The 13,640-nt window shown below is 38.2% G+C and overlaps 1 protein-coding gene across 1 annotated transcript; it reads right to left on the bottom strand.

Annotated features, from left to right (window-relative positions):
* Window positions 1–5,375: 5,375 nt before the first annotated feature.
* On the bottom strand, window positions 5,376–6,700 carry pou4f3 (POU class 4 homeobox 3). Its single transcript, XM_060891057.1, has 2 exons — window positions 6,581–6,700; window positions 5,376–6,310 (listed from the first exon to the last, which is right to left on the bottom strand). Exons 1-2 carry the CDS (start codon window positions 6,698–6,700, stop codon window positions 5,423–5,425), a joined length of 1,008 nt encoding a protein of 335 aa, XP_060747040.1. The 3' UTR covers window positions 5,376–5,422.
* Window positions 6,701–13,640: the final 6,940 nt, after the last annotated feature.

Raw genomic sequence — 13,640 nt, 5'->3', positions numbered from 1 at the left:
CACAGATTGATGGTTTTGGTTTTTTTATTTACTCCAGATGAACTGCACAGTCCCAAAAATTGAAGTTGAAATAGATCTCGGTTCTTTCTTAGAAGATCTGAAAGAATGTGCAAAAAAGGTCTTCTCCATGACGCCCCCCACTCAGTTTTCTCAATAGCTTTTACTTTAATTTATAAACCTGCATTTATATTGACATGAAAGCTGTGTATTTATTTTTGTATTAATGTTTTCAACATTGTTATTAAAATAAATGTATTGAATCTACTGGAGTCATGTGAAAAACCTGAACAGGGATTTGAATAAAAATGAGTTTATGGGGTTTTTGGGACTCCTGCTACTTATTTTGTGGAAAAAAATTTTGGCTTTTACTTTTTAGCAGCTGACAGTGCAGTAACAGGCCAAATGTCAGGGTTAAGATCCATACACTTTTAATTTTATCAGTGTTTATTAGGTACTTTCCAAGTTCCCGATATTACAGCTTGCAAAATGTCAGTAACATAATGACTAATGAAGTGTTTCTTCATGACTGACTAAAATGCAGGTTTTTTCCATTCTAAATCTGAAGATTTTCACCTGTATACAATAAAATGTTAATATTATTGTCAACAAATAGAAAATTGATGTGCGTTTTAATGTTTCAAGACTATAAATCACCTAAGTGCTTTAATTGGCATTTGATTATTAAGCATATTGACCTAAGTCACTATATAATTTAATAACCTCCCTAAAAATTTAATTCAGGGGACCTAGAAAAATAAGATAATGTATATAAATAAGGTAAAATCTACATCCATTAAATTACTTGTCACACAAATTTTGGTGTATCCACCAAAGAAATCTGCCCTTAAGCCATTTTAATAGGTAAGTTTGTGTATATCATTGTCTGCCTTTTGTGGGCCACATATCCGTAAATATTTGTAAAAATGTAGAGAGAGAAGCAGAGATGGATTTCTGCTATTTTTATTACATGAATTTTCATGTGATGCCATCAGAATGGGGCAGTTGATCTGAAGGGCTCCAAGTACATGCCCTTATGTGAGAAAGCCCCTGGTTCTGGGAGAAAGCATGCAGTTCTGAGAGGTAGAGCTAAAGATGTTGATTATAAAAAGAGACACAGAGTCCTCTCATTTCTGTCTCTCTGTTTTGGACACAGCCGATTGTGTTGCTTCTGGCACTTTATAAATCATTGAGAGCTTCTGTCTTGGCTCAGAGAAGAGTGAGTGGGTCTGGAGGATGTGGTTTTCATCCTCATTCTATCAGTGTCTTTAGATCCCAACTGTAATTCTTCATTTTTCTATTCAGAGTAACTGCATTAAAATAACATTTAAATGAAGTCTGTATTCTGTAAACAAAATCATATAAACATGTAGAGGTTGAATGTTAAATCTCTTGGCTACTCGTCTTGCACTTGTCTTGGTCTTCACCATAAGTCTCATAAGACTCAGATAATGATGATGGAGATAATATTAATAAAAACTTTTTTTTACTGCTTTGGTTATATTTAAGACCAATATTTGATGTCTTCCACCACATCATAGTTTTACTACGTTTATTATTAAATCTTTATTAATTAAAAAATATATATTTCAGTGGAAGTCTTACATTAGAGGGTTCTGTACCTGCTGACTGATTAAGTAAAGGAAATCCAATCCAGGCTGTAAACTTAATTCTTCAGTCCAACATGAATAATTTAGTAACACTCACTCACCACCTGTCTACAGACAAACCTCCAGGTTTTGTCCATTAACCAGGTTAAACTAAATATGATATAATTCTGTTATAATACATAGTTCAGTTCATGTTAATTACTTACAGACTAACCTCACCTTCTATTTAAACCACACTGCTGAATGATCAGAATTATACTCTTGTCTTACTGCATTATGTCCCTGAAGTGTCTGACTGTCTGTGGTAACATTTCTACAAGGGTGTAGCCACACAGGTAACTTGGGGTGACAGATGCAACCCTTGAAATATACCCTGCTGCTCTAAATGCCTCCCCAATGCTTAGTTCAGAAAAAAACAGGCATAAATCGGTCTCTAACTCCAACAACACAGAGACATATTGAATCGTCTGCAGGGAGAGTTGATGACGATTTGCATAATATTATCATTATATCATGTATATTTATACCCAGTACTGTGCAAAAGATTTAGGCAGATGTTATGAAATGCTTTAAAGAAAAATGCTTTCAAACATATAGATGTGTGTGTGTGTGTGTGAGTGTGTGTTTATAAATTTACAAAATTCAAAGTGAGCAAACAGAAGAAAAATGGGGGCAGAAAAATGGTGGCAAGTGATCTATACCTTGGAAAGCGGTGTATAATAATGAGTGTCTGCGGGCAACAGTGAAGCATGCTGGAGGTTCCTTGAAGGTTTGGGGCTGTATTTCTGCAGATGGAGTTGGAGAGCTGGTCAGGATTAATGATGTGCTCAATGCTGAGAAATACAGGACGATACTTATCCATCATGCAGTAGCATCTTTCTCTTCTGTTCATTTACTTTCAAATTCCAATTTATTTGTTTTGCACTTTTAACAATTGACATTGTCTCAAAGCAGCTTTACAGAAAATAAAACAAAAGGTTAATATAAAAATTAATATAATACAAAAATTCAGGATTAATATTAGTCTTTTATTTAAATGTGTGTGTTTATCCCCAATGAGCAAGTCTGAGGTGACTCAGATGACTGTGGGGAGGAGAAACTCCCTTAGATGGTAAAGGAAGAAACCTTGAGAGGAACCAGACTCAAAGGGGAACCTCATCCTCATATTGGTGACACTGGGGGTGTGATTATAAATATACAGTAATTTAATATACAGTCCGACAAATTGTGTATTGATGAGGAGTTTGTTGTCTGGTGCTGTATGATTATATGTTTTATAATAATTCTTATAAACATGTGCACGCCTCTGCTAGGGGTTTAGATTACCGACTCTGTGATGGACCACAATGTTCTCTGTTTTCAGTTCCAAAGCACAACAAAGAGCAAAGTAATAAATAAGTCATCATAATGACCTAATTTTGTGTGTTTGTACAATAGCTGTCTCTGTGATTTTGTCTCTGTAAATTGAAATTTATATAAACAAGTTAAAAATCCAGGGGGCACAAGTTAAAAATCTCGGGGGTTTCCTCCGGGTACTCCGGTTTCCTCCCCGGTCCAAGACATGCATGGTAGGTTGATTGGCATCTCTGGAAAATTGTCCCTAGTGTGTGATTGCGTGAGTGAATGAGTGTGTGTGTGTGTGCCCTGCGATGGGTTGGCACTCCGTCCAGGGTGTATCCTGCCTTGATGCCCAATGACGCCTGAGATAGGCACAGGCTCCCCGTGACCCGAGGTAGTTCGGATAAGTGGTAGAAGATGAATGAAAGTTAAAAATCCCTAGCAAACTAATTATTTTTTTATTCATATACAAAAATATTCTTAATGTGAAATGAACAAACTATTTGGCATTAAGAACTTAGACAAAAGTTTCATTATTTGTAGCTCATAAAAAAATAAATTGATTTATTATAAAGTTGAACTGCACAGCATTAACAGTCCATTTATCACATTTTTATGTTTGGCCTGAGAGGCATGTTTTAAGAAGAAGAAGAAGAAGAAGAAGAAGAAGAAGAAGAAACCATTCAAATTATCCCAATTCTATATGTAAAGCTTTGTTCATAAAGTTGAGTGCAAATTAACATCAGAAGCTCATTCTTTGTGTGTGCATGTGTGTGTGTGAGAGAGAGTGTCTCAGTGTGAAAGTGTATAACACTCTGTCTGCTTTTATACCAGTCTACTATAAATATTGCATCGCCCTGTTTTAATAATTTTAAATCTGTACCTGAAGCCATGAAGAGAATGAATTAAAAGCATAAAAATTATGGCAGAAAATCTTGAAAGTATTAAAACATTTATTTATGTAGTGTCCGCGTGTGTGTTCATGATGTAAACTGTTAAATGTTCAGAATGTGTTGTTTCTGTTCTTTATATATTGATCACAGTCCAGTATGATGTAGATTATTCATCAAGGATATGAGCTCTACAATGTACAATATCTTAACAGACTACAATCATCTCTCACTTTTCATGACATGAGAGTGAATAAACTTCATTTCCTGACCTTAACTGTAGAACAGGGGCGTCACTAGGTCCTTTTTTGGGGGGCTTTAGCCCCCCTAAACTTCTGCCCAGCCCCCCTAAAAAATTATTTGATTAATTATTTTTTGATCGCTTCAGTCCCCTTTAAAAACGCATTTGAAGCGGCGACAAGCTGCGTCATGTTTCGGCTCCTCCCCTGAACTGAGTCTGCGTGGATTAAGCGCGTTTTTCAATCCGCACGGACGGCTTTTATATTATTTTCTGGTTAAAAGTTGGTTAAAAGTTTATTTTATTTTGTCAAAAAAGTTCCTTATCTGAGGTTTTTATGTGAGCATAGAAATGCAAACAGTAAAATGTTGTGTTTGTACTGGAAACGTGTGTATGTGTGTTTGTACAGTGAGTAATGAATCAGGAAGTCTTCAAAAAAAAAAAAAACTACATTCACAACTCAAAATTTTCTAGTGACTGGTCACATCTAAATTTTTCATTTTTTTACAGTGAAATACAGGGAATACAACGGAATAGTGGATTGCAATAAGGTTAGTAGTATACAACCCTACCCTGGGGGCTGAGCCCCTAAAATGAAAATTCTAGAATCGCCCCTGCTGTAGAAGTATAATTATTAGGTCTATTACTGATTGTTTAGGCATAAAGCTGTGACTTCTGTCATAAATCTGTATTTCAGTCTTTAGGATAAAAGTGAATGTCATTTATTTATAGAAATTTGCGTGAACACGAGAGCTTATAGATTATTACATAATAGACTATAATAATAGATTATTAAATATTTAGGCACACATTTCGAGTGAAATCTCAGGACATTTCTCCGAGTCAGTGAAGGTGGCTACGATCACAGATAAACAATTCAATAGCAGCTTTGTTTCTGTATTTTTTGCAGAATTAATTTCTTTATCCGTTACGTGTGGAAGGAAATGTATTTCATCTGATATCTAACCAACATATAATGATATTTTTGAGAATGTTTGTGGCGTTTCACTATCGGCTCACGTACATGTGCATTAACAGTTAATAATTACACACACTTCAAGACATAATGTACGATAATACTGAAATAATTCTTAAAGCTCATTTCGCCTTTGAGGCTTCATTAAAATGAAAAGCGCAGTAAAACTGGCATCGTGTTGTTTTAAGACCAGAAGAAGTGACATGCCGAGCTGCATGAAGTGTCCTGTGACATTATTGTGCAAAATATATGTTATAGAACGAGAAAATAAAAAAGCACTCATTCTGTATTTCAGGTCCTGCTCAGAAGAACCTGTAGATCCCTGTTGCGCGCTTTAAAGTGTTTGTAGCTCCTGAACATAAGAGTTGATCAGTCAGTGCGCTGCGGAGTATTTCATCCTCTTCTGTTTCTGTCTTTGGTTACAGAACCAAACTCGGACCACGTTCTTCTTCAGGTCCAGCTTCTCGGCGATGGCAGCGATTTTCTCTGAAGAAGGCCGAGGCTGGATTGCAAAATAAGCCTCGAGTGAGCGCTTCTCCGGCGCTGCGATGGATGTGCGCTTTCGCTTTCGATCTCCGTTATTGTTAAGCAGCAGGTCTGTGCGCGCGCTCGTGTCGCGGTGCGCCGCCTCGGCTTCGTCCAGCCACGTCTGCAACACCGGCCGCAGTGCAATCATGTTGTTGTGGGAGAGCGTAAGAGACTCGAAACGGCAGATCGTGCTCTGGCTGAGAGAGCCCACTCCCGGGATTTTGAGGTTGGCTAACGCCGAACCCACGTCTGCCTGCGTCACGCCGAGTTTGATGCGCCGCTGTTTGAAGCGCTCTGCGAAAGCCTCGAGCTCACGCGGATCCGACTCTCCATCACCGCCTGGAAGCAATTGAAGATGAGAGTGAGGGTGCGCGTGCGGGAGACCTGCGTGGCCTGCGGCCTGGTGCAGGTGGCAAGCGACCGCCGGGAGGTGATTCTGGTGCGCTTGCGTGGCCAAAGCCGACGGATCCGGTGCCAAGCCGCCAACGGCTAGCGCAGACGACAGGTGCTCGAGGAGCTCGCTCTCCAGCGCCTGGGTCAGGTGGTGATGATGATGATGGTGATGATGATGATGGGAAGAAGTGGAAGATATAGACGTAGAGGAAGTGGACGTGGCGCATACGCCGCCGTTCATGGCGTGGTACGGTGTCGCGTGAGGCTTGGCGAGTTCAGCGGCTGCCAGAGCTTCTGCGCGCGCCAAAAGGTTCTCATCAAATGCGCAGAATAAGTTGGCCTGTAAATGAGAGTTAAAACAAATGGAGAAACGGAGAGAGTGAACGGGCCGAAGGCCTCGGCAATGGGGAGGGGGTGAATGGTGCAGGCAGAATTCACGGGGGGTCACAAAATTAATATGAGAGCAGTGAGGTTAACCTGGAGAATCGTGTCAGAGAGAGAGAATAAAGTCGGGCAAAAGCAAGAAAAACTGTGAGCTAAACTTCTAACTGGAAAAACACGCGTGCTTAATTGTTATTGCACTTTAAAGAATATTGAAGAATCCCGTTACACGTACCTGCGGTGCAGGCAGACACACGCGCCGCATGGCCTCTGGGCTCACGTGCACGCCGGAGTATTTGGTCTCGTTCACCTGCGCGTGCACGGGGAAGTGCTGCTGTTTGTCGTTCATGGCCGTCCGGGTCTTTTCTCGTGCTCCAGCTCTGAGTTCTCCCACTGTGCAGTTCTCTCCATCTCCACCTCCCTCCGGTCACCTGTCTGTCCCCAGCAGACACCTGCTCATCGTCTCACCTTACACTCAAGCCTGAGAGTCAGAGAGCAAACAGCGCGCACTGTAAAAGCTCAATGAAGGCATTTTTTTGCTAGAAAATTCAGGTCTGAGGTTTATTTGAAAAATAATGCGATTTTATCTCCAGTTTGGAAGCAAGCGGTTTGTTAGTCATTCACTCTCATCTTCTCTTCTGCTGCTGTCCGGAATGCACCGTTAATAAGTTTATATTAAAACAAATAAACTGAATGAAATAAAAAAGTTCGAAGTAATTACAACTGGTTACATTGAAACAGGTCAGAGAGACAGACAGACAGCAGACAGACAGACAGACAGACAGACAGCAGACAGGCAGACAGACAGCAGACAGACAGCAGACAGACAGCAGACAGACATACAAGCTGCAGTAAAATTATTATAATTTGAAAATGTAAAGTGTAAAGAACATTCAACATTAATCATATTTGTATTAATTGACTCCTTTTAAATGTAATGAATTCATTTATACACACATTAACCAAAAATATCAAACACACACGATTCAATTTAATACATTAACACTTAAACCAATTAACAAAATGTGCTTTGCATTTTGACCTTTATCAGGGTTCCCTCTCTTTTTCAGAGATCATTTTGCAGGACATTTCAAATTTAGCAAAAAAAGACAAGGCTCACAGATTCACAGACTAAAGTAATATGTTCTTCTCTCCAGAAGTCTTAAAAACAACGTACACTTTATGACTATTACTTAACTATACTTTTAAAGACAATTTGTCATGTGAATGAAATTTCAACCTTTATAAAATAAAAAGACCGCACATATTAACATCCTCTCCTTTCTCAGGCCAATGCCGTCATGCATGTTTTAGTTTGCTGTACATTCCCCTTGTACATGATATTCAGATTAACAAGGTTAATATAACCTGCTTACCCGTCACCATTTGCTGAAAACATTCGAGCACTTAAACCATTCCTAGCACCTGAAACCGCCAACACAAGACAGCGTCATCCGTCACAGTGAGATTAAACAGCATAACAAAAAACCCGTCAAAACTCGGCGTCCCTGAACAGAGCGCTTTCTGTTACTAATGTTAATTGTTTCGACCAGTTGTAAACTGTCCTTAAATGATCAAGAACATTTAAAAATAAGAATTTTCCAAGACAACAAGATTTTTTCCAGGACAATTTATGTTTTCTCTCATTTTCCATGTGTTTTCCAGGACTGGAACATTGGTCATTAATTTTCCAGGATTTCCAGGTTTTCCAGGACGCGTGAGAACCCTGTTTATACAGAAGTACTGAAGATGTCTTGCTCAGGTGTCAATACAGAAATGTTTCATTTATTTATTTATTTATTTATTTAGTTAGTTAGTTAGTTAGTTAGTTAGTTAGTTAGTATTTATGAAAAAGGTTTTATGAACTTTGTCAGAAAGTCTACAGAATTTATATATGACCATAAAATATGACTGTAAACTATTTAATGATTTCATATATTAATTGTGATATATGTTAACAAATTGATATTTCAAAAAACATTCAGATTGGAAATGCAGTGTTCTATAAGATATTAGCACAATTTATCTTTTTATATAAATTTAAACACAGTGATCTAAGCAATTTCCCAACAGCATTTAATCCCGTTTCAGAGACTTTTAGGATTAAATCTCAAGACCAGGAAAACTCCGATAATGTTGCTTGTATTTTTCAGGAGCTGAGTAAAGAGTACATTTGTGCCAAATGGAAATGAACACAAACAAAGACACACAGAGTGACACAAATAAACATGAAGTTTGGTGTAAATGTTAATGCACAGTAGTTTTGAGCAGGACACTCACACTTTTTCTCTCTGTGTAACAGCTGGATGTGTAGAAAGTGGAGCTCGGCAGTGTCACGGTTGCTCCACCTGATCCTGTCTACTTCTTCTGTCCTAACATATACTGAATTATTCACCAGCTCTGTGGCAGGCATCCATTACCTCATTGGCATTTTCTTATTCATTATGGAGATTGACACGGGCTTCCTCGCCAAACAATGAAGTTATCTGCACCAAGACAACTATGCCATGATGTACATCATCCAGTTTATGATACGGTTTTTATGATAAAGCCGTGCCCTCTTTAGATAACATTTCAACACATGAATATTTCAAAAGCAGAACCTAAAATGGCTCATTCATCCCTCAGCCCTTACAGCAACACAGTTGATACAGGGTTCTGTCTCATCCTTCCAAAAATATATACACCTTATAGAGGGCAAAAATTTAATCTAAAACACACATTGAAAAGACAGAGGTACAACATCTCATGGCAGAAACCTACTCCTACAAAACAAGATGATAAATGTAACATCAGCACATCAGTATATAAAGAAATTATGAGACCCTTTAGTTTGCCTCACACTTCCTCATCTTTTTTCCCATGGGATCTTGAAGGTTTCAGGTCAATTCTTCTTTACCTTTGGATTTGGTGAACATAAGGGAGAAGACAAAGAGCTAATGGAACTTGAACTTGGGAGAGATGAACGACATACTGAGGAAAGTGCTGCATGGCAAAATTTCTGCCTCTGGCAAAACCAAAAAATAAGTCAATTAAAGACTCTACAGGTGCATCTCAATAAATTAGAATGTTGTGGAAAAGTTCATTTATTTCAGTAATTCATCTCAAATAGTGAAACTTGTGTAATATATAAATTAACACAAACACAGTTTAAGTATTTTGTTCTTTTAATTGTGATGATTTTGGCTCACATTTAACAAAAACCTACCAATTCCTAGGTCATAGAGTCTGGAGGAAGGGTGGAGAAGCTCATAGCCAAAGTTGCTTGAAGTCCAGTGTTAAGTTTCCACAGTCTGTGATGATTTGGGGTACAATGTCATCTGCTGGTGTTGGTCCACAATTTTAGAGCACTTCATGCTTCCTTCTGCTGAGCAGCTTTTTAAAGATGCTGATTTCATTTTCCAGCAGGATTTGGCACCTTCCCACATGCCAAAAGCACTATAGAGAATCTATGAACTATTGTTAAGAGGAAAATGAGAAACAAGAATGTTAGGTTTAGGGTTAAACATGAGAAACAAGAGACCAAAGTGCAGATGAGCTGAAGGCCACTGTTAAAGAAACCTGGGCTTCCACACCACCTCAGCAGTGCCACAGACTGATCACCTCCATGCTACACTGAATTAAGGCAGTAATTAAAGCAAAAGGAGCCCCGACCAAGTATTGAGTACATATACAGTAAATGAACATACTTTCCAACAGTTCACTAAAAATGTTTTTTATTGGTTTTATAAACAAAACAACAACATAAATTATTTCAATAAGACAAAAATCAGCTATATTTACAAGCACCAAGTAATAAAATACAGAGAAATACCATGCACTATCCATGCTTTCAGATGGTTCTACACTGTTTTGACCAAATGAATCCTGTAATGTCGTCTTCTCTCACATACTGTAAGTCTTCTTTGCTTTCTACTGCCTGGTTAAAACCTTTTCTTCTAACAAATTTTTTCTTCTAAAAACCTGAGCCAAATAAAAAATAAATCTGTTGGATGATCTGTTGTGGTGACAGAACCTGAAGCAGCAAAAAGACAACAGCAACATGAGAATGAATGTGTTGCATATTTACCCAACTTCATACACATCCACAAATAAGTGAATAAATCTTACAATCTTGCTACTTTAAATCTCATTTAAATGTAATTCATCTACATCACCTGTGATCATCTACATCACCTGTGATCATCTACATCACCTGAGTTTCTGAGATGATGCTCTGATATTTTCAGGGATCTCAGATGTAATAACACGAGATTCTGAGAGATAAATCTGAGCTTTGCTGCACAGAGAAGTCACTGTTTTCTTTATAATCATTCAGATGAAGATTTTTCTGGTGTTTCTGTGAGCTGCAGGAGGGAATGTGAAGTGACAGGTGTTGACTTTTTTGTCAGCACTGATTGTGTTAAATCAAATAGATTATTCATCAGCATTTAAATGTCAGGATGAAGCTTTATGCTTTAATATCAAACTGTGCAACATGCTTTCAGTTTAAATTAATATATTTTATTCTGTTTTAGTAAATTTTCTGTTCTTTCCAGAACTGCATTCTTTACAGTTGTGCTTTATTGCAGTTGTTGAATAATTCATATAGCTGAAGCTATCAATAATGTTATTAAATATTGTTAATATGTTCTTTATAAACAGATTTATTGATTGTTGGTGCATTGTCATTTTCTTCCCTTGTTATGGTTCATAAATTTGTTTTCCCTAAAAACTAAACCTCAAGTCAACATCTTCCTAATTTATCTTCATCAATAAAACCTTAAGATGAGGCTCATTAAACTTAATCATCATTCACCAGAATCTTCAATTTGATTTATTTGTATAGAGCTTTTAACAATTCACATTGTCTCAAAGCACCTTTATAGAAGTAATTAAAATTAAGGCAAGACAAGTTTATTTATAGCACATTTCATACACAATGGTAATAAAAAGTGCTTTACATAAAAGAAAGTAAAACAGCCCTAAAACAATAATCACATCAATAAAACAAGATATTTAAAAACATTTAAAATTATTTAAAACTTGATTTAAACAATTAAAAAGAGGAAGGTATTAAACACAGTGCAGTCAGTTTGGCTATAGCACAGAAGCTCATTCAGAAAATGCGAAGCTAAACAGAGGAGTTCTGAGTCAAGATTTAAATGTGGCTAATGTTTTAGCACATCTGATATCTTCTGGAAGCTGATTCCAGCTGTGGGCAGCAGAATAGCTAAAAGCAGATTCCCCTTGTTTGGTGTGAACCCTTGGTATATCTGTGACCCCATTCTAATGATCTAGTGGTCTGTCTGGTTTATATACAGTGAGCATATCTGCAATGTATTTAGGTCCTTTGCGATTGAGTGATTAATAAACGAGTAAAAGTGCTTTAAAATCAATTCTAAATATAACTGGAAGCCAGTGTAAGGACCTGAGGACCGGTGTGATATGCTCTGATTTCCTGGTTCTAGTCAGAACCCTGGCAGCATGAGCTGCTCGATGAGCTGCAGCTGTCTAACAGTCTTCTTGGGATGGTGAGGAGACCATTACAATAGTCCACCCTGCTTGTGATAAAGGTATGGACAAGTTTCTCCAAGTCTTACCTGGAAACAAAACATCTGATTCTTGCAATGTTTTGGAGATGATAGTACGATGATTTAGTTACTGCTTTGACACGAGAACTAAAGCTAAGGTCTGTCTCCAATCATCAAACATTCTTGACTTGACTTTTAATTGTTTGACCCCTAGAGTCAAGGTATGCATTCACCTTGAGAACATCATCTTCGTTTCCAAATGCAATGACTTCAGTTTTTTTCTTGTTTAACTGAAGAAAGTTCTGGCACATCCATCTGTCCCTCTGCCAATGCAGTCAATGGGGCTGTAGTCATTTGGCAACAAGGCTATAAGTAAATCTGGGTATCATCAGCATAGCTGATACCACTAGCTTGGTTCTCTCTCATTATTTGACTCAGTGGGAACATATACAGGCTGAACAAGAGTGGCGCAATGTCATGTTACGGACATCCACTTAGACTTATGCTCTCCTATACTCACATAATAACCTCTCCCTTCTGAGTGTGACCTAAACCAACTTAGAGCCATCCCAGAAAGCCTGACCCAGGCTTTTGCCAGAATCAGAATTTAGGCAAATATCATTTATTATCTTAATGAGTGCTGTCATCTGGCTGTGATGAGGTCTGAAACCAGATTGAAAATTGTCCAGGTATCCTTTTGAGTTTAAGTTGTTGTTCAACTTTTTCAATAATCTTGCCTATAAAAGGAAGATTTGATATTGGTCTGTAGCTGCTCAATATTGTGTTATCAAGATTGTTTTTTTTTAGAAGAGGCTCAACAACTGCAGTTTTCAGGGAGTTTGGTAAAATCCCAGAATGAAGTGAGGTGTTCACCACTTCTAAGAGATCGGCTTCTAAACAGTTGAGCACACTTTTGAAAAAATATGTGGAAGTGTGTCAAGATAGCAGGTTGAGGATTTAAGGTGCTGTACTATTTCTTCAGCACCTTAAATCCTCAACCTGCTATCTTGACACACTTCCTCAGGTTATGCGATGTGCTAATCACCTTTCTGCTATTATTGATCTTCTCCAAAAAGAAGGAGGCAAACTCATTGCATTTACTGTCGGGTAGCATTTCACTGGGAATCTGACTTGGGGGGGTTTGTTAGTCTCTCACAAGAAAAAAAAAAGAGTGCGAGTGTGCTCATTAGTGTGCACTAGTGTGCTCATTAGTGTGCTCATTAATGCATCTCTTTCTGACAGGGACAGGTCTAGATTCAGTGGTAGCAGAGATCAGTATATCAAAGAAAATACAGAAGTGAACAGGTGGTGCTACATCCTTTATAACAATGGATGAAATGTTTAGACCCTTACTGATAAGTGAATCTGAGTGTGTCCAAGATTGTGTTACTATTTATCTCTAACATTTATCCCTAATGATCAAGTCTGAGGTGATGTGTTGAAGAAAAACTCCCGGAAATGATATGCGGAAGAAACCTTGAGAGGAACCAGACTCTGAACCTCATCCTCATTTGGGTGTATAGTACACACTTTATTTCTCCATCATCTTGGAGGAGGACACGGCATCAGTGACCAGCTACATCAGCAAGTGCATTGATGATGTGACCATCTCCAAGACCATCACCACACGCTCCAAACAGAAGCTGTGGATGACTGCTAAAGTGCGTGCAATGCTGAAGACTAGAGACCTAGCCTTCAAAGCAAAGCGCACACACGCCCACACAATCCACAGCCACTTCCAAGGCAGCGGAGACACTCGGCGCATGTGGCAGGGCA

The sequence above is a fragment of the Tachysurus vachellii genome, chromosome 17 (assembly GCF_030014155.1).
Source record: "Tachysurus vachellii isolate PV-2020 chromosome 17, HZAU_Pvac_v1, whole genome shotgun sequence".
Lineage (NCBI taxonomy): Eukaryota > Metazoa > Chordata > Actinopteri > Siluriformes > Bagridae > Tachysurus > Tachysurus vachellii.
This window is presented reverse-complemented; position numbering and strand designations above follow the sequence as displayed.